We start from the raw sequence: 20411 nt of genomic DNA, 5'->3' as shown, positions 1-20411 counted from the left end.
CAATTGATAGAAATAATCTAACAAAGAGATGAGCACGGAGAGAGAAGATTCGAGAGGGCCAGTCATTTAGTTGTTTCACTTCTTCTTATGTCTATTTCCTTGTACATTTATAAACACATATTGCTATATATACGTATATTCCTTTATTTATAGAGTTAAAACACACTTCAGTTCCGTCACTTCCCACCCAAGTCTATGTCTGTCACGATCATGGATGTTAATAAGAAACCACAAGTTACCAGAGAAAAGAAGCATATTCAAGGAGGGAGATAGGTGAAACATCCTTATGTAGATGTGAGTTGATATTGCATAGACCATTGGGAAAAAGTAACTGGTCATTTAACAAGCTAATTCTTTCATTATGATTAGCTCTAGGCTATCTTTTTCCACATGATGTCAACATTTTTTAGTGATCACATATCAGAAAGGAAGATGTGTGATAGGGGAACTAATGCAGCTGGTTATCCCAAAGAAAAAGATGTCTACCATGTTTTTGCTTTAAGGCTCCATGCACACTGGCTTAAAACACATTGCTTCTACAGGAGTTTTGTGTTCTGCCTGTAGAAGCAGCTCAATATTATCCTATGTGTCCATGCACATTAGGACGTTTAGAGGCATCATTTGAGCTCAACGTTTAGAGGCAGGAAAATAAACCTTCTGGTTCGCGTTTCTGATTGGAGATCACTGGCAGAAAAAATTTAAAACTCTTCTAAACTCATCTAGACACTACAAAAAAAATGCTCTATACGAATGTTTTTTACTCCCAAGGGAACAGACGTTTTTTTAAGCCCAGTGTGCCTGAAGCTTTAGTCAACAAGAAAACCAGTTTGTATTTCAGAGGAAATAACTGTTACACAAAATTGATATACATTATTTAACAGCTAAAAATTTTGTTTTAAAGGCATTTCATTGATGTTGGTTCTCTGGACAATGAATGTAATCACTTTAGGAGCGTTCAACAAATGATACGTTTAATTTCAAAAGAACAATACTAATTATTCCAAAGTACATAATGAAAAATACAGAGTACTATTTTACCTATATGAAAAACAACAGCAACAAATATATGCGCTCACATCCACACTACAGAAACATAGTATAACATTTTTCATACAGCCAGTTAAGCCTTGTACATACGAGCTTCAGGTAGTGTAAAGCCCCATACACACTATCAGTTTTTCTGCTGGGTTTTTCCTTCAGATTTACCAAAACCATGTAGTGGAAGGACCTGCCTGATTGCATACAAATTGAAACTCCCAAGGTTTGACCTCATATTATATGGTTTTGGTAAATCTGAAGGAAAAACTCAGCAGAAAAACTGATAGTGTGTATGGGGCTTAAGAACAATTTGCACAGCAAGGTTTTTCAAAGCATTTGAAAGCTTAAAGGAGGTTTCTTGAAGCCTTAATGAAAACTTATGTTCCAGTTTGGTGATGTTAATGGGAATGCTGGCTGTTCCTTTAAACAAGCTACCATCAAGGTTCAAAAGGCTTTTAACACATTTCAAGTAGTGCTGAAGCTTGTTGAAAGCCTACTGAAGTCTGCTAGCAGCTTGTTTAAAGCTACTCTGCAGCTAAAATAAAAATGTAAAGCAAAAGGGAATTATTAAAACTGAAGTAAACAGAAGTTGGAGCAGGAACCAATCAGTGTAAGTACCATCCTTTGCGCTGATTAAAATAAATAAATAACCAGTCTTTAACATCCCTAAACTGGAGTTAAAGAGGTTGTAAATCTTCAAAAAAAAACCTGCAAGACAAAGCATTGCATACTAGCTCTTTATGAAATACTTACCTTAGAACGATGCCCTGCAATGCCACCTGCACTTTGATCCCATGGCCGACATCTTTCACCGGAGTTACTTCCAGGTTCACCTAGAGGCGATTAAGTTCGTATTGTGCGCTATACAAGTATTTCATTCATTCATTCATTCATTCACGTGATTGGCTGGAGCCAAGATGAGATCAATCATGTGGGTGCCAGCAGTCACGGCATGGGTACTGAAGAATACGCACAATCGGCCGTTTCTTCAGTGTGCAGGCGCTGATGACGTCGGGAGCAGTACATATAGTGAATATAAACTTGCACTTGTATTATAGGCTTACCTGTAGGTACAAGTGGTGTAACAGAGTTTACAACCACTTTAAAGGTGGCTTTAAATGCATCAAAAAAGCTGTTTAATGCTGACTGAATGTTTTCTAAATGTAAAAGTTTACTATAGACACTGTTTTTTATACAAATTAAAGAGCATATGTAAAAGACCTGAACATTTACACAGATTGCCATTTTAGATAAAAAACACACGTGTTGTACCAGTAATGTAAAATGAACTAGTCCCAGCCTAGAATCAGTTTGTATACGATTTATCTTTATGCAAAACTAATCCTTTTATTCTTGGATGTACATTAATTTCGGTGAACACAAGTCCCACCCAGAGTCTATTAAAGCTGGTATACTATAATAAGCCCCTCTCATTCATTATTTATGGCTTTCAGTTACAGCCTCCAGCTCCTTTGGCTAATGCAGCCGCCTCAGGAATTTGCCTGAAAACCCCTCGTAAAGCTTCAAGCTCTTGGTTCAGCTGTTGTATGCGATTACGCAGCTTCTCATTCTCAGCCATGAATTCTAGGGCTCGCTGCTGAGTTTCCATATTTCTGCGTTTGGCTTTGTCGCGGCTCTTGCGCACTGCAATATTGTTTCTCTCTCTACGCAGGCGGTACTCCAGACTGTCTTTACTCAGTAGCTTTTTTCCTTTGTGGCCTGGCTCTTTCATTGGAGAGGCAGGCAGCATCCCTGAGAGGGGGCCCTGTAGACAAAAAAAAAGGTTACAGAGAAGTTACATTAGGAATTTAAAAAAAAATTCATACGTAGGGGTTTCTGAACAATCAGGTAGAAAAAAATCAGGCCCATGGAAGATCGCTTATTAAACTAACATGCACATCCTCTGGTCAGTGGTCTATCCACACAATCAAGTGTACAAACAAGTCTACTCCATCCAAAAAAAAAAAAAAAAAAGAAGCTATGCTTTTAGAATTTTTTCATCAGAGAAAGTTCTACAATAGCAACAGACTAATATACAAACTGGGGGCTTCTTGCTTGGCACAGACATCATTCAGAGAACACTTTTTCACAAGGAATGCAAGGTGTCTTCTGATTTGACAAGGTGGATATTGCCATGTCACAGCCACGCCAATCCATCTCATCCAATCAGAGAATGCTTTGCATTCATTGAGATAATCCAAAGTATGCTGATACCAAGCAAGTGATCCCCTGTGTTCACAAAGCAGCTGTGCAGCAAGGAACAGATCAGCCACATGCATACTTACATTGGTTCAAGCAGAACCAATGTAAACATGCAAAATATCCATACCTAAGCTTCAGCAATAAATGCAAGCAGTGTATGTACTTGAATTTGACCTGGTATGAACCTGCTGAAATCCTTGTACAGCTGAGCTAAAATGTGAGTGGAGGAAGAAGCAGCATAAGGAGCCAATCAGTTCATGTGTTGATGACCTTGCTTAGTAGGAGTTGCCTAAATGATGCTGGCCATCAGATAAGGGACATCTCGCAGCACAAAAAAAATCTGCAGGGGAAATCTCTGTATTAAAGGTGAACATTACAGAAAAATTGTTTCTTTAATTTAATAAAAAAAATAAAAAATCTTTTTGAGAGCAATTCATTTATTTTGTTATCTTTGGCTAGAGTTCTGCCTGTTACTGTCAAGAGAAATTAAATACAGGCATCTAAAGGTTCTTGTGTTATCTACCTGTCACCCAGGGCCTGGTAGAGACAAGTTTCTATGCTGATACATGTTTGCAGGGCCATTATCGGGGGGGGGGGGGGGAGACAGCTGATACAACTGTAATGGGCCCTGGGGCTCGAGGGACCTGCCCAGACCAGAAGAAGGCAGGAGCAGGTGAAGAGGAGCCATATTGTGAAATACACAAACGTGTCGTTGAGCTCAGACATCAAGCTCATTACTGACACCTCTGGCTACTATGTGCATGTGTACTCCTCGTGTGAGCTGCCTGTACTGTGTTATGTATTGTGATCGGCTGCAACTCCTGTGTGTATCTCAGCAACATGTCAGCTTTGTGAAAAAGAGCTGGCACTAGGTAGGAAGACCTTCTTTACAAGTAGGGGCTGTGAAGGAAAGGAAGGGTGGCTGTTTGTTTACAGGGAGGGGCCAGAGCCTTGTGTGTTTACAGATTTGTGACATATATACAGGTGTGTGTGTGTGTGTGTGTGTGAGGGAGGCTGACATATATACAGGTGTGTGGGCAGGGGATCTGACATATATACAGGTGTGTGTGGAGGAGGCTGACATATATACAGGAGTGGGAGGGGCTGGCATATATACAGGGGTGAGGGGGGCTGACATATATACAGGAGTGGGGGCTGACATATATACAGGAGTGAGGGGGCTGACATATATAGAGGAGTGAGGGGGGCTGACATATATACAGGAGTGGGGGGGGGGGCTGACATATATACAGGAGTGGGGGAGGGCTAACATATATACAAGACTGGGGGGCTGACATATATACAGGGGTGAGGGGGGCTGACATATATACAGGAGTGGGGGGGGCTGACATATATACAGGAGTGGGGGGAGGGCTAACATATATACAAGAGTGGGGGGGCTGACATATATACAGGGGTGGGGGGGCTGACATATATACAGGAGTGAGGGGGGCTGACATATATACAGGTGTAAGGGGGGTTGACATATATACAGGTGTAAGGGGGGTTGACATATATACAGGAGTGAGGGGGGCTGACATATATACAGGATTGAGGGGGGCTGAGTGTGTACAGGTGAGGTGGCTGGTGTGTGGCTTCGTTGGAATGGCCCGTGGGCAAGCCCTTGGGAATGTTGGGGGGGGGGGGGCCAGGCCTAAAGCTGTGTAAGGGGCCCAAAAATTTCTGATTGCTGCCCTGTGTGTTTGTATAGGCATGGTCCACTGTTGTCACTACCAGAAATCAGGTCCAGAGCAAAAAGGTGCAGCCAACTCTGAAATGAGTGCATGTAGACAGGAAGTGTCCAAAAGATGCTGTTGGAAATCATCAGCACTGAGATATAAAGGATAAAAAGAAAAATGAAGATGGTATTTTGAGGGCACGAAAACCTTCCAATCGTTTATGAAGCACAATGCTTTAGCAAACAAAATGTTGAGTAATCAAAATCAAATTAACTTTATGATCCCTGGGAGTACTGAATACAGAGCACACATTTATACAAATACCAACTGCCTGAACACCTCCTAGACCACACGAGTTCTCCATATTCCAGGATGCCAGGGGACTTGAGGAGAGCTTTGCATTTGTTTTTCATTCTAATGTCAGTTTAAGCAGTATGATATATTGGTGAACTTAAAAAGAGTATTGTGAATTCTGCTTAAAAATTCAACAAAATTTAAAGTGTCTCCATATTATGTTGGCCAAAGTAACAAAAATGTTGCCTTGAGTTCAGTAGAACAGCTCAGAGGACTTATTTATAATTTACAGTATGATGTATATACAATATTTGTATATATGTATTTATGTTCTTTATAATGCCTCTGGATTTTCTTATGGACAAACATGTGAGTTTGTTTTGATTACAAAATGTGTTGAATCAAATTGCACTGAATGAAGTTATATAAAAATGCATTAGGCAATATATCATGAAATAGTGTTTTCAAAATCCATGTCTTTCTAAGAGTTGCTTTACTTCTCTATTGGAAGCAGGGCCAGATTGACACATACAGTACATATAGCATAGTAGAGATAGTGAATACACCTACTGTATAACTCATTTATATGCGTGTTTATATGGCGCCAAACTGCCCCACCCCACTTCTTCTCGGGTAGGATGGGTACCCACCTGCTGGCAGTTGTATCCCTTGGCCATACTGTGCCAAACTTCTGGCTGTAGGACCCTTTACAACATCCCTGGCCATAGGCCTGAATATTTAAACATAAAAGAATGTCCACACAAGAGACATTCTCCGCACTTTACTTTAGCTTTTAAAGATGGCGTGACTTCTAACATCACATAAACATAATGACAGAACTCTTCGGGCAGAATGCCATACACAGGAGCAAACATTCTGTAGCTGTTATTAGGGCTGTAATGTCAGCACATAATTTTGTAAGCCATCTTCCCTTTATGTATACTAAGTCCACAGCATTCAGCTTCTGTCACTGAGTCTAATCAAGGTGCTTTTACTTGGTATACCAGACTCTCTATTTCTGTCCCCATTCTATAGCTTTGTACAGGTGTACTAGTACTCGCTTCAGAGGACACTGACCTGAACTAAAAGGCTTTCTGCATCCTGCTCATGGTCCACAGACAACCATAAAAGAGTCTTTATGACTACAAAAGGCTCCTCTTATCCTGGCATTTATATGGGCACTAAGTTCACCCACTATATCACTACAGGAAGGTTTCCTCTTAAAGGTGCCTAACTCCCAATTACATAATTCTCTCTACCACACTATATTGGGAACAGAGCTAACTAGTGACAGACTAACTATCTGCAGCTGCTATCATGCTTCTTGTTCAATACTTTCTTAAGGCTGGATTCACACTTGCAAATGCAAATTGGATGCGACTTTCCCCACATCCAATGCGCATTACAGGAGAGTGTGCCCGGCTCTCTATGGAACAAGGACGCACTGGACCCCTGCTGCAAGCCGCATCCATCGGAGATTTGAACCCAGCCTTAGACCAAATACTGTGTATAATTAAGCTCAATAGCAATTTTCTATAAAACATATTTGTTTTTTAAATCCCCTCTACCCCATATAGTTGGTTAATTGTGATTTAAAATATATCTGAAAACCAAAACTTTGTTTTTCGAGATTGGTAAGCTTTACCTCTACTTACTGTGCCATAAAAACATCAGTAGGCAAGAGAAAACCTTTCTAAAGTGATTGCATTTTTCTCCCAAACTGGTCAAAAACTAATAGATTTGCGAACAAACATTCATATTAAAATTCTCAGTAAATTTAATGAATGTTGTTTCAAAGTACTGCAAATTTAATTTGCTTATAACATTAGATTCTGGAATGAATAGATTTTCCCGAATGAAAACCACATACATTACTAGAAATGTGTTTGTTTGAGAAAAATGTCCTTCCTGCTACCTTCTAAATATTGATTTGACCCCACTAATGATCGGAATATTGAACGAACATTCTTAAAATTAAAATATTTTAAATGGATTTTCTACTAGTTTAGATGGCTGTCACCACAAGTGTCCCCATTGCATGATTTCAAAGTGTTCAGGATCCTTTAGGATAGTCCTGGGATTTTGGACACTAACTCCCAGTTTCTGTGTCCTATGGGTTTTCCCACAAGAGCCAGGGAACATTTTGCAAAGTGCCAACAGCTTTGTTACAATGAAGCCATTAAGAAGAAGAGCAAGATTTAAAGACAATGCCCAGACTAGCTAGTGGCAGAGCAGAATGAATGTACAGTCACAAAACTGACATACTGTACATAACAACCAATAGGAATCAAGAGATGGTAACATAGGATTTCAGCATGTAAAAGGTAATAACAGTTTACTGAAACAGAGAGCAGAGAGGCTTGTAGAATGCTTCAAGGCTGGTATAGTGTGTACAGTGGAGAGAGGTAGAGGGAAGCATGGCCAAATGGGCAGAGGCCTGTGATAATATTACAAGATTCATTAAGGAGTATTCATAAAGAGTGTCTAAGACATTTTTTTAGAATTCCAACATGCCTCCACACAACAAATGTCACTTCCCGTGATGGGATTTTTTTTATCTTGGAGACAGCCTGCTATTAGCTACAGAATCTGCCCACTACCTGCTGTAAATTACAGGAGCAAGAGCAGACCTGATGGGGATCTATTGTCTCAGCTTCCCCATTAGGCTTCACCAGCAACTTCACTGTTGCTGGAGGCAAGGAGAGGATAGCTGGAGTTGGAGCAAGTCAGGATTTGGTCAGCAGGCTCTAGAAACTTGTTATTGCATTGGCAGGTTTTGTGAGACAAAAGAGACACATTTTGAGTTTAACATTTAGAGGCAGAAAAAAAAAACCTTCTGGTTCACGTTTCTGATTGGAACTTGGAGGCAGAAAAAATTTAAAACTCTCCTAAACTCTTCTAAACTTTGTACAAAAAATGCTCTATATGAGCGTGTTTTACTCCCGAGAGAACAGACTTTTTTTTAAGCCTAGTGTGCCTAGAGCCTTAAGCTGCGTACACACGGGCGGACTGTCTGGCCAACTTAGTCCGCCGAAACACATTTCAGCGGACAGTCCGCTCGTGTGTGGGCTTCAGCGGACTTTTTCAGCATGCAGTCTGGCGGACTAAGTATTTTGAAATTTCCGTAATACTGTCCGTCGGACTCGCATTTCGGCGGACAATCCGCCCGTGTGTATGCCAGTCCGCCGTACTTTTGAAATGAGCGGACTTTTCCCGCCCGTAGAAAAGTCCGCTCATTTCGAGCGGGTATCCAGGTAGGCGGGGCCCGCGAAGGAGACGTCGCCTGGTATGGACTTAAAGGGGAACCCCAACGCCAAAAAAAATCGGTGTGGGGGTCCCCCCAAAGTCCACAACAGACCCTTGTCTGAGCACGCTACCCCGGCCTGCCAGGAAAGGGGGGTGAGCGAGCGCCCCCCCTCCTGAGCCGTACCAGGCCGCGTGCCCTCAACATGGGGGGGTGCCTTGGGGAAGGGGGGGCCGCGCGGCCCCCCCACCCCAAAGCACCTTGTCCCCATGTTGATGAGGACAAGGGCCTCTTCCCGACAACCCTGGCCGTTGGTTGTCGGGGTCTGTGGGCGGGGGGCTTATCGGAATCCGGGAGCCCCCTTTAATAAGGGGGCCCCCGGATACCGGCCCCCCACCCTATGTGAATGAGTATGGGGTACAATGTACCCCTACCCATTCACCTGTAAAATAAAAGTACCAAAAAAAACACACGAGATAAAATACTTTATTGCACAGCTCCGGGGGTCTTCCGTCTTCGGGGGTCTTCTCGCCGGACTCCTCCGCTATCTTCTTGTAGCTCTTTTGCTAGCGGAGGAGTCCGGCTTTCTTCCTCGCCGCCGGCCTCTTCTCCCGACTTCGGGGGTCTTGTCCCCCTCTTCGGTTCTTCTGCCGCTCCTTCTTATAGCTCTTTTACAGGCGGTGGCCCGGTCTTCTGTCGCCGCCGTCGCCGCCGCCTTCCGTTCTTCTTCTTCTTCTTCTTCTTCTCCAGGAGATGTTGCCTCGACGATCTCTCCGGCCGGAATGCCAGGGACGCACTGCGCGGCCACTTATATAGGGACAATGGGGCGGTGTCACATGGCTTTATGTCACATGGGTTGGTCACATGGGTTGATGTCACATGGGGACTATGACATCATAAGGGGGCGGGGTCACCATGTGACACCAACCCATGTGACATAAAGCCATGTGACACCGCCCCTTGTCCCTATATAAGTGGCCGCGCAGTGCATCCCTGGCATTCCGGCCGGAGAGATCGTCGAGGCAACATCTCCTGGAGAAGAAGAAGAAGAAGAACGGAAGGCGGCGGCGGCGACGGCAGCGACAGAAGACTGGGCCACCGCCTGTAAAAGAGCTATAAGAAGGCGCGGTGGCCCGGCAGAAGAACCGAAGAGGGGGACAAGACCCCCGAAGTCGGGAGAAGAGGCCGGCGGCGAGGAAGAAAGCCGGACTCCTCCGCTAGCAAAAGAGCTACAAGAAGATAGCGGAGGAGTCCGGCGAGAAGACCCCCGAAGACGGAAGGCCCCCGGAGCTGTGCAATAAAGTATTTTATCTCGTGTGTTGTGTTTTTTTTGGTACTTTTATTTTACAGGTGAATGGGTAGGGGTACATTGTACCCCATACTCATTCACATAGGGTGGGGGGCCGGTATCCGGGGGCCCCCTTATTAAAGGGGGCTCCCGGATTCCGATAAGCCCCCCGCTTATGGCCCCCCCGCGCGGCCCCCCTTCCCCAAGGCACCCCCCCATGTTGAGGGCACGCGGCCTGGTACGGCTCAGGAGGGGGGGCGCTCGCTCGCCCCCCTTTCCTGGCCGGCCGGGTAGCGTGCTCGGACAAGGGTCTGTTGTGGACTTGGGGGGGGACCCCCACGCCAATTTTTTTCGGCGTTGGGGTTCCCCTTTAAGTCCATACCAGGCGGCGGGGTCAGCGACGTCTCCTTCACGGGCCCCGCCTACCTGGAGACGCGCTCGAAATGAGCGGACTTTCCTCCGCGTGTGTGGGCGAGTCCGTTCATTTCAAAAGTAGGGCGGATAGTATGGCGGACTTAGTACGCCGTATTAGTCCGCTCAAAAAGTGGTGTGTGTGGTCAAGTCCGTTCATTCGAAAGTATGACGGACTGTCCGTCGGATTGTCTGACGGACTAAGTTGGCCAGACAGTCCGCCCGTGTGTACGTGGCTTTAGAGTTTAAAAGATAACTGTCTGCTAGTTGGAGGGAAAGGTAGCTGAGGACAGGGAATGATTGAAACTGATAAGGTTGTGATCAGAGAGAAGAAAAGGGGTGCTGTAGAGGCTACAAGGAGTGCAGAAGCTGGAGATTACAGAGTCAAGGGTGTTATCATCAGAGCAAGCAAGTGCGTGTGTGTCTATTGTGGAAGGTCAAAAGATGAGGATAAGTTAAGATGTAGCCGGGTTTACATTAACGAGGATGTTATAGCCACAAAGAATGATAGTGGGCATTTTAGAAGAGAGAACATAGGTTAGCCAGGCAGAGAAGTCAAGGAAATGAAACACCAATCAAATCATTTAGAATAACTATAGAAAAAAATGAAAACAGAGAGCCCAAAAGATAAGAGATAGAAAAGGAGGTGAAGGAAGAACTTGAAAAGGGCTCAGTGGGGGGAGAAAGAAACAATCTCCTCCTCCCATTTGTCCACTGGATCTGGGTGAATGAGTGCAGAGGAGGCCACTATGGGAGAGGGCAGCTTTAGAAGAGTCAGATTCCTAAAGCCAGGTCTCCATAAAAGCATTCCAGAAAGCACATGGTTCTTGGAAGGGGATGAATAGCAAATGGGTGGATTGTGGTTCCTGTCTTGCACTTTAGGCAATGTATACTTACTCAGTGTGGCTCCCCTCTCAATTCCTGCTGGAGGAAAGGGCAAATAAGAACCTGTGGGGGAAAAATAGTTACATAATATTCTCCCCTTTCCCAACTTCCATAGTGTGCAGGTAAAGTCATTCTCCCATTGAAGAGATACCAAGAAAGCTGCTCTTGTGCGCACATCAGCCTGGTACAAGCCTGCGGCCATGTGCTCAGGACCAGAGTCGCTCCAGACTGGTCCAGAAGTGAGCTGACATCTGAACAGTGGGACCCCTGTTACTATATCACTGGTACGTGTGAGAGGACACTGCTGCCATTAACCTGTTGCTGCTAACAGAACTGGCCATCTAACTAGCAGCTTTATTGACTGCATGTAGATTTGCTGGGACTGTACTTATGTGCACCACCGTAAAGACTGTGCTCCAAAGCTGAAGAACTAGGGCTAGACAGCTAGAAAGCTCACTTAGATAGCTGCTTCACAAGAACTTTGCCTGTTGTCCATAGTCAGAGGTACCTCTTTATGGAGTCATACATTTTATTGCTGACATTCATTTATAAAGTGCACTCTAAAGTGCTTATAGTCTGCTGTTTACAGTTGAGAACAATTGCTGTTATTGTTTTCTCACACCATTAATTATTGTTGCTTTTGTGGATTATTATTATTATACAGGATTTATATAGTGCCAACAGTTTACACAGCACTTTACAAAAAAAGGGGCACAGTACAATTACAATACAGTTCAATACAGAAGGAATAGGAGGGCCTTGCTCATGGAGCTTGCAATCGAAAGGATTACCAGGTTAATTCTAATTTAGCTGCATAAAACTCTACTGAACTGTGATTAACCTAAACCGTAATGCAATTTACTGTAACTCTTGACAATATATGGGTAATTTGCCACTAACCAGTCTGATGTTTGCTTTTTGATACTGAACCTTAGTTGTGTGCAGGGTATCTATAATTTTGCTCCCAGTAGCAGTGCAGTATCCATTTGCTTATTCTGGTGTGTCAGTAGGGCTGAGGCTGTTCTCAGAGTGGAGGCAAAAGAACAGAGAACCCAATTTAGTAAGTGTCTCCTGTTTGGGTAGCGCTACACATGGGGCATAGTCTGGGATTTCTGTTAGTGATTGAACAACAGAGACAATAAGCCAGAGAGTCAGCATGCATCTTGCTGCTGCAACCCAGTGGTGTGAGGAGCAAAATGGCTGGCTTTATTCCAGCGTAGTGCCCAATGTTCCTGGAGATGCCTGGATGGAAGAACAGAACCACCAAGCGGTGATTGCCCTTATTCCTGACTAGAGAGTATTCATACTGGATATGAAAATGGATCAAGTCGTTTCTTACATCTACAGTATTTACTTCTAGAGTGGAGAAGGAGATTCCTGTTTGCTTCCAGGAGATTGGTCTGCAGCTGACTAATGACATTGAAGCCCTCCTGGTTCAGCTGAGAGTGACAGATTCCAACCCAGGGAGTTCAAATCAGGTCACTTTGACAGAAGGAACTGCTAGCACCTGTGGCTATTATGAATTTATTGCTGCTCTGGGAGACTTTGCGACAAAGTTCCAGAAGAATAACCCAATGTGCCCTCGGTCTGGGTACAGAAAAAACTGAGGGCCTTTTCAGGGAAATAGCCAGTGCCTTTCATTGAGGACAATTTTGAGGAGCGGCTAGAGCAAGTCATACAAGCCTTGGATGAATGGGCCATCCCTGAGGCCAAGAAAAAAAAGAATCACTGAGAGTTTAAGAGGGACTGCCTAAGAAGTTATTTGTAACCTGGAACTCAGCAAACTGGGTTGTACTGCCTATAATTACTTAAGTATCATTCAAGGTGTGTTTGGGAGAACAGAGAAGGCCTCCAACCTCATGTACCAGTTTGAACATACTTACCAAAATGAAGAGGGGAAATTCTCAGAATACATGCCTTCACAGGATAATGCATTAGCTGCTGCTGAATAAAGTATAGACCACAGAACTATAGATGGCGTGACAGGTTTTAAGGGGAGCTCAAACCTTAGATCCTATCACAAATTAGCTGAAAACTCAAGGGGATGGTGGAATCTTGAAGTACCCAGAATTAATCAGAACTGTGCAAGAAGTGGAAGCCATGCTGGAGAAAAAAAAGAATAGCACAAGATCAGAATCTGTTGCTGGAGTCAGGGGGGTTTGTGCAGTCAATGTGACCCAGAGAGCTTTTGGAAACATAGATGACCCAACTAATGAAGATGATGACTCTACTGGCGACTGTGACATAACCTAAAGAGGGTGTTCCAGGGCTCAGTCAGTCTTTAAACTCTAAGGCTGGTTCTGCTGAGAAGCCTTAAAGTCAAGCAATTTGCTTCCACTGCGGAGAAGTGGTACACTACAGATGAGTATGCACAAACCCACAGAAGCCTGAAAGCCGGCACCAAGAGCGAACCAGGGGCACATCTCCAACAGCCAGATCCAATTCTAAAGAAGCAAAGAATTGACAGTGGTGGCCTAAAGCCTCACAGTGGACTCCCTATGCTGTTTCTGAGAGACTGTCCAACTCACTCTCTTTGACCTTGGGTATGCAGCCCCTGAAGGGCAAAGCACACCAATTTCCCAGAACTCAATTCAGACACCAGGAAAAAGAGTAGCCAGCCAAGAAAGCTGTTCAAATACAGACCACAGTACCTGCTTGTCCCACTGTTCCAAACAAAATCCCTAACAAGTTAGTAGGGCCTTCCCCAACTGTACCAGTTCAAGTAGAAGGCATCTACTTTAGAAGACCCTACTGGACACAACAGCACAGGTGACTCTGCAGTATCAGGACTTCTATTACAAACACCCAAAGCATATACCCCTATAGAAGTTGGAAGTGCTGGAAATTTGGGGTCTTGGAACCCAGATTTTCCCCTATGAAGGATATCTACTGATCAAGTTGGCTTTTGACCCATCTGGAGTTGGGCAATCAGAAATATTTAATATATTAGACATTGTGTGCCCTCATCCACCTGGAGCCTACAAGAGTTCCCTGATAGTAGGAAAAAATACCATTCTCACCAGGAGACTACTCACTCTCCTTGTCTCCAAGCCTGACATGTTGTCCGAGAGTGTACACAACACGCTATGACAAGTGTATCGACGAATGGTTCAAAAAACAGGAAGCCACAGTGGAAGGAGTGGAGAAGTTGTGGTGACTAGACAGAGATGAGAAGATACTGCAGCCAGGGGAAGTGGCATGTCTATGAGCTACAGTCATGTTCAACTGAGATCAGCCAGAACCCTTTGTTGTCTTTGAAGTTGATTCTCAGGGACGCCACACAGGGGTGGAGTTGATCCCTAAAGTAGGGCCTTACAATGAAGTCATGGCATGATTCTTGTCAGTGTTCGCAACATTACTGACTCTCCAGTGAAGTTACGGGCCCAAAATGCTGATCAGACAAATAAATCCATCTACTCCAGTCTCACTATCTGATCTGGGGGAAGTAGAGCAGTGGGCAAAATCCCAGTAGAAAGATTCTACTCGCGGAACGCCCCACTTTCACCCAAACGGAGGGAGAGAGCCAAAGCCCAACTTTTTAGATGGCAAGAGATGTTCTCCAAAAACAACTTCACTGTGGGATGCTCAAAAAGTGCTTAACATAGAATTTGCCTTCAAGAAGACAAGTCCTTTAGAGAAAGAGCTCGACCAATTGGGTGATCTAGAAGACCTTCATAAACAGTTGGAGTTGAAGCGAGAGAGTCACAAATTTCTTATGCCTCTCCTAGAACAATGGCTCCCTAGGGATGTGTATCGACTACCGAACACTTAACCAGAGAATTATTCCTGATCAATACACTACCCCCTGGATAGAAGATGCTCTTCAATGGCTGTCCAAAGTAATGTGGTTCAGTGTGCTAGACCTAAAGAGTGGGTACTATCAAGTTCCCTTGCATCAGGGAAACAGAGAAAGAACAGCCTTTATCTGCCCACAGGGATTCAGTGAGAGCAACAGGATGCCCCTAGGCCTATCAGGAGCTCCAGCAACTTTCCAATGTCTGCTGGAATATACAGTGGAAGACATGACTTTCATAGAAGTTTTGGTATACCTGGACAACATTATTTTTGGCAAAACCCTAGAAGAACCCAAGAAGCATCTAAAGAAAGTGATGCAAATACTCCACAATGATGGGTTGACATTGTCTCTAGAGAAGTGCTAGTTTTACCAGCCTTCTGTCATCTCTGCTGAGGGAGTGGCCACAGACCCCAAGAAGCCAGAATCTGTCACTTCCTGGCCAAGATCAAACAATGTGAATGAGTTGAGGTCATTTCTGGGGTTCTGCTCATGCTACTGAAGGTTTGTTGAGGGATATTCTGAGACAACCTGACTCCCTGCTGAAGAGTGAGGATGAGGGAGATAACATAGACTCACTGAAACCAACCAAACAAAAGGACCCAGGAAGCCTCGAGAGTACAACCAACAGCAGTCTACTCATCAGTGTGAGCGGGCTTTCCGTCAGCTGGAGAGGAGCTTAATGAATGCCCCTGTCCTAGCCTATGCTGACTCTGCGAACTATGCCAATGCCAGTCAAGACAGATTAGGTGGGGTGTTGTATAAAGAGCATTATACTTGCAATCTGTTGCATATGTAAGCAGACGTCTTGCCCCTGCTGAGAACAAATATCCCACACACACCAGCCTACTCATCAGTGTGAGCGGGCTTTCAATCAGCTGAAGAGGGGCTTAATGAATGCCCCTGTCCTAGCCTATGCTGACTCAGCCAAACCCTGCGAACTATGTCAGTGCCAGTCAAGACAGATTAGGTGGGGTGTTGTATAAAGAGAATTATACTTGCAATCTGTTGCATATGTAAGCAGAAGTCTTGCCCCTGCTGAGAAGAAATATCCCACACACAAGTTAGAGTTCTTTGTCTTGGAGTGGATAGTGGTGAATAAACTGAAAGATTACTTGTATGGAACTGACTTTGTGGTCAAAAATGACAATAACCTGCTTGCATTTGTACTTACCATAGCCAAGTTGAATGCCATCAGGCATACTGTAGGTGGTTGGCCGCCTGCAGTATCACCCAGGGGTCAGGAACAACAATGCCGATGCCCTGTTTAGAAGACCTTATGACCCTGAGACTATTCCAGAACAGTGGACACAGCTAACATTGGAAGGGATAGAAGACTTGTGCCAAGGAATAGAGCAGGGGTGCCCAACCAGTGGCCCGGGGGCCACATGTGGCCCGCGGAGCCTTCAGATGTAGCCCGCGACCTCCTGCTTTGGGATAGCAGGTTCTCAAGTCCTGATCATGGGTTGCCGACCCACCATCCCAGAGCATCAGTGTTTTAAATGAAGCCAGTGGTAGAGGAAGCAAGCGGCTGCAGAGGGAGCAGAGCCGCATTTGCCGATGCTTCCTGTATAGTGCTCATGTCCCAAGCGGAGTGATACCAAATGCATTCTGCCTGGGACAGAAACAGCCAGCGATACCTGAGTGGAAGACTGTTATTAAAGGTACGTTAATTACTAAAAGCAGTGTATATATGGGCATATCTGTTCTGCAGTGGTTACTGGGCTGCTTTCAAACTGATCCGCAGGTGCAGTGCATTGCACCTTTGGGTTACCTGCACTGAGTCATAGACTTCTGTCATTATCTGCGCATTTGTTGTGCTTTCAGAAAGTGTACCACACTTGCAGGATATAATATACATCGATGGCAAAGTGCAGCTAACCTGCACAAAAGCCACAGGTGCACTGGACTGCACCCGCAGTGCAGGTAAACTGCCGCACATCAGTGTGAAAGCAGCCTTGGGCCCCTTTCATATGATCGGTTCAACCCACGTGGACCCTCCATTTACCTCTATGGATGGACTTGTGTCCATTTGCACCCACCTACCTCCAATCCGATCCACCAAAAAAAAAAAACAGGAGATCTCCTTCCATCTGGTTGGATCAGATAGGGGGGCCCACAGAATAGAGTGGGCTGTGTCCATGTTCGTTCTCCATATACAGCATGGACATGGATCGGTCTTGCGTCCGCTCCACTTATTGTGGCCCGCAACCAGTTACCAAGTCGCTTAAGTGGCCCTCGCTCTTCAAAATGTTGGGCACCCCTGGAGTAGAGCATCGGGCCAGAGCAGCAGCAGGAGATGAAGCCATTAGAGTCTCAGCTGCAGGGGTCCCAAAATACTACTGTGATCTTTCCCATGTGAGAGATAAAGGCCTGTTCTAGCTCTCAATGAAAGACTGGAGGAAGGATCAGATGGATGACCCTCTCTCTGCAGTACAACATTTAAGGCCCTGGAGGGCCAAAGTCCAGATCTGAAGCATGTCTGGTTCATAAGGAATGGGATTGGTTACAGCTATGTGACAGGATGGTCTACTGAAGGGGCCCCTTGGATGATCTTGAAGATAAATGCCAACTGTTCCTGCCAGAAAAGCATAGAGAGACTGCATTGGCTGCTTTGCATGATGATTATGACCATTTAGGACCTAAAAGAACTTTCAAATTAGTGAGAGACCGCTTCTACTGGCCCTGCATGCGGGCTGAAATCGAAGGATACTATCACTCCTGCATATGATGTATGCAGAGTTTAACAGCATGAGATGCTGTCACTGAAAAATTGGTGATTTAAAGGACACAGAGGGGTTAATTTACTAAAGGCAAGTGCACTTGGAAGTGCAGTCCCTGTAGGTCAGAGGGGAAGCTCTGAAATGAGGGGAAGCTTTGCTGATTTCTATCATCCAATCATGTGCAAGCTAAAATGCAGTTCTTTTATTTTTCTTGCATGTCCCCCTCAGATGTACAGTGACTGCACTTCTAAGTGCACTTGTAGTGCAAAGTGGATTTGCCTTTAGTAAATAAACCCCTGAGTGTGCACATTGGCTCAGTTCAGGACTACAGAGTGTAGCTTTGGAGTGGAGAAACCTGCTTTTGAAGCTTTCTCCGTGTTTTGGTATACCTGGGTGGGGCTCTGTAGTTGGAAGATTCCATAGTGTCTTGGGTGGGACAGAATCTCCAACCCTGTGTCCAGGTTTTGTGGAGGACCAGCATAAACTGCAGAGGTACTGCTAAAGAGAGAGCCAATTGGACTAGCATTTTCTGTTTATGTGTAGTGTATTTACTGGAGAAGAACCCCTATGTGGGAAACCCTATATGTTTTGGACTGTTTTTTTTGCCTTTTTTTTCCCCTTTAGATATAGTTCCTGACTACAGTGAATCACTAGAAAATGCATCTACCACTAGATGTTAGACTAATGGTCCCCCATGTTACAAGTGGTTGTCAGATGTTGCCATACAGATGGTAGAATCCGGGCCTGTGCTCCAATGGGGAGTTCATGTCAGGAACTGTTGGCTGTGTGTGGAAGAGCAGCCAGGCAAAAGGCGTTGCGTGTTGCAGGTGGTGTACCTGCGAAAGGAGAGACATTTTTTTTCTACTCTGAACTGTGTAACAAGTTGCTGTGTGCAAGACCACAAGGATGGGGTGGTCAAAGCATATAAGGGAAGCAATCCTGACTGAAGCAAGAGAAAGGCTACTGTGGCTAGAGGGTATTTCACCACATTTCCTAGCCAGACAAGAAAATTCAACGTTGTGTGAATTAGCAGTGGACTGGTCTAAATTAGTCATTTCACCCCCCGTTGAAAAAGAAGTGAAAGAGGACATTGTCCCTGGCAGCCTGAACCGAAAGGTGCGACAGCATGAGGAGAGCAGGCTTCTGCACTGCATGCGTTGTACTGAATGGGAACATGCTGCTGCCAAGTGCACCATGTCATAGGAATATTTGTGTAGTAACCAAGCTAGACGGGAGGTTGGTGAATCCTAGAACTCTGCCAGAGAATGTTACCAGTGGCGTCCCAGAGGGAGGGATCAAGTAATCCGGAGTCTGCCTGCTGATGATCGTGACCAGTGGTGTCCCCAGGAGTGGTATCCTGTGGCAACAAGGGAGAGCCAGTCATTGAGGAGATACCAAGGAGTTAAAGTTCAGCATCCAATACTGTGTTTGGAGTGTGGTCAAGTGGAGCATGGGATCTTTACTTGCCTGAGGTTCTGGAACACTGCTGGAGTCTGGAAAGGCTGCAGTGTTGCCCTGTGGCCACAAAGAGCCAGTAACTAGTGAGGATGCATCTGTGAGACAGTGCACTCAAATGAAGCCAAAGTTTCCTGCTAAATGATATGGAAAGACTGTTGCAGTTTTTGGGACTGATCACAGTGAAGTGGGAGTGTGTCCGGCTGGGTGATCTACAGAAGGTATAAAAATTGACTCACTGAAGTGTGCTACCCAGAGCAGTGGGGAGACATAGGTTAAAACCCAGTTTGCAGCAAGGTCAAGGACTGAAAAGGACATATGGACTCTGTATGCACCTAAGGTAATCCAAGAGAGTGCTGGGAGAGATGTACTAGGGGTGGCCAAAGCAGTCGGTGTGCCATGTTCCCTAGCAACAGTAACAGGTGCTACGGAAATGCCCAGGGAAACCTACCAGGAGCCTGCAGTAGTGAGGCACAGGGTTTCCCAGGACAACTGTGGAGCCGTCCTAGTGGGCAAAAGAATCTAGTTTGAGAGGAAGGGTGGTGTGCTGAGCGGCACACAGGGTGCAGTGCATTCTGACCAAAAACAGCCTGCTAAAGCTTATAACACTGCTATGTCTATGAATGCTGATAATAAAGGTATTGCTGATGATACATGTATTTATGTAGGTGATGTGTTCACTAATAATGAGGAAGGGGGATGTCTCTCTTGGCATCCAGAAGCAGAGCCACATTGTTGTCCATGGAAATCTCTGGGGGTGTCCATATGTTGGGGCTAGAGATTGTCCAGGACAGCCCTAATATTGCTCTGGTGGAACAGACTAAGTCTACGCCATGCTGCAGGAGTTTGTGTGAGCAGTCCACTCACCCTATGGGTAACCCAGTTAGTAAGGTGTTAAGTTAGCTGGCCAAAGCTGAAAGTACACAGCTGAGTGTGTTAGCGCCTCCAGGGCAAGCTGGCCAAAATGGTGTATTGTAGCCTGCCTTGATGCTGCATTAGCTAAGAGTAAAAGCATGTTGCCAAAATGTGATTTATATAGAACTGACAAAGGTACTGTTTGTGCTGCAGAATCCCTGGTACCTCCTATAGCAGGTGATGAGGTGCTGTGGAGCACTCATAATGGAAGCACAATGGATTGGGACAGTTGGGTCAAACAATTGGAAAAAAAAAATGCACAGTTTTCTTCGGGTTCGAAACAAGGATGCTGTCACTGGAAAATTGGTGATTTAAAGAACACAGAATGTAGCTTTGGAGTGGAAAAAACTGCTTTTGTAGCTTTCTCCAGGTTTTGGTATGCCTGGATGGGGCTCTGTAGTTGGAAGATTCCATAGTATCTTGGGTGAGACGGAATCTCCAACCCGGTGTCCAGGTTTTGAGAAGCAGAGATACTGCTATATTA

General features: G+C 45.0%; 1 protein-coding gene across 1 annotated transcript in view; it reads right to left on the bottom strand.

Moving 5' to 3' along the window:
- Positions 1-954: 954 nt before the first annotated feature.
- Positions 955-20411, bottom strand: part of CEBPE (CCAAT enhancer binding protein epsilon) — a 41332-nt gene continuing 21875 nt past the window's right edge. The window contains exon 3 of the mRNA XM_077469421.1: positions 955-2803. Coding sequence (XP_077325547.1) covers positions 2489-2803 — 315 coding nt within the window. The 3' untranslated portion in view covers positions 955-2488. The remainder of the gene's footprint in view (positions 2804-20411) is intronic.

Source organism: Lithobates pipiens, unplaced genomic scaffold (assembly GCF_037356315.1).
Source record: "Lithobates pipiens isolate NorthernLeopardFrog02 unplaced genomic scaffold, aLitPip1_a1.2 Scaffold_11, whole genome shotgun sequence".
Taxonomy (NCBI): domain Eukaryota; kingdom Metazoa; phylum Chordata; class Amphibia; order Anura; family Ranidae; genus Lithobates; species Lithobates pipiens.
Note: the sequence above shows the minus strand (reverse complement) of the source record. Positions and strands in the feature narration are given on the sequence as shown.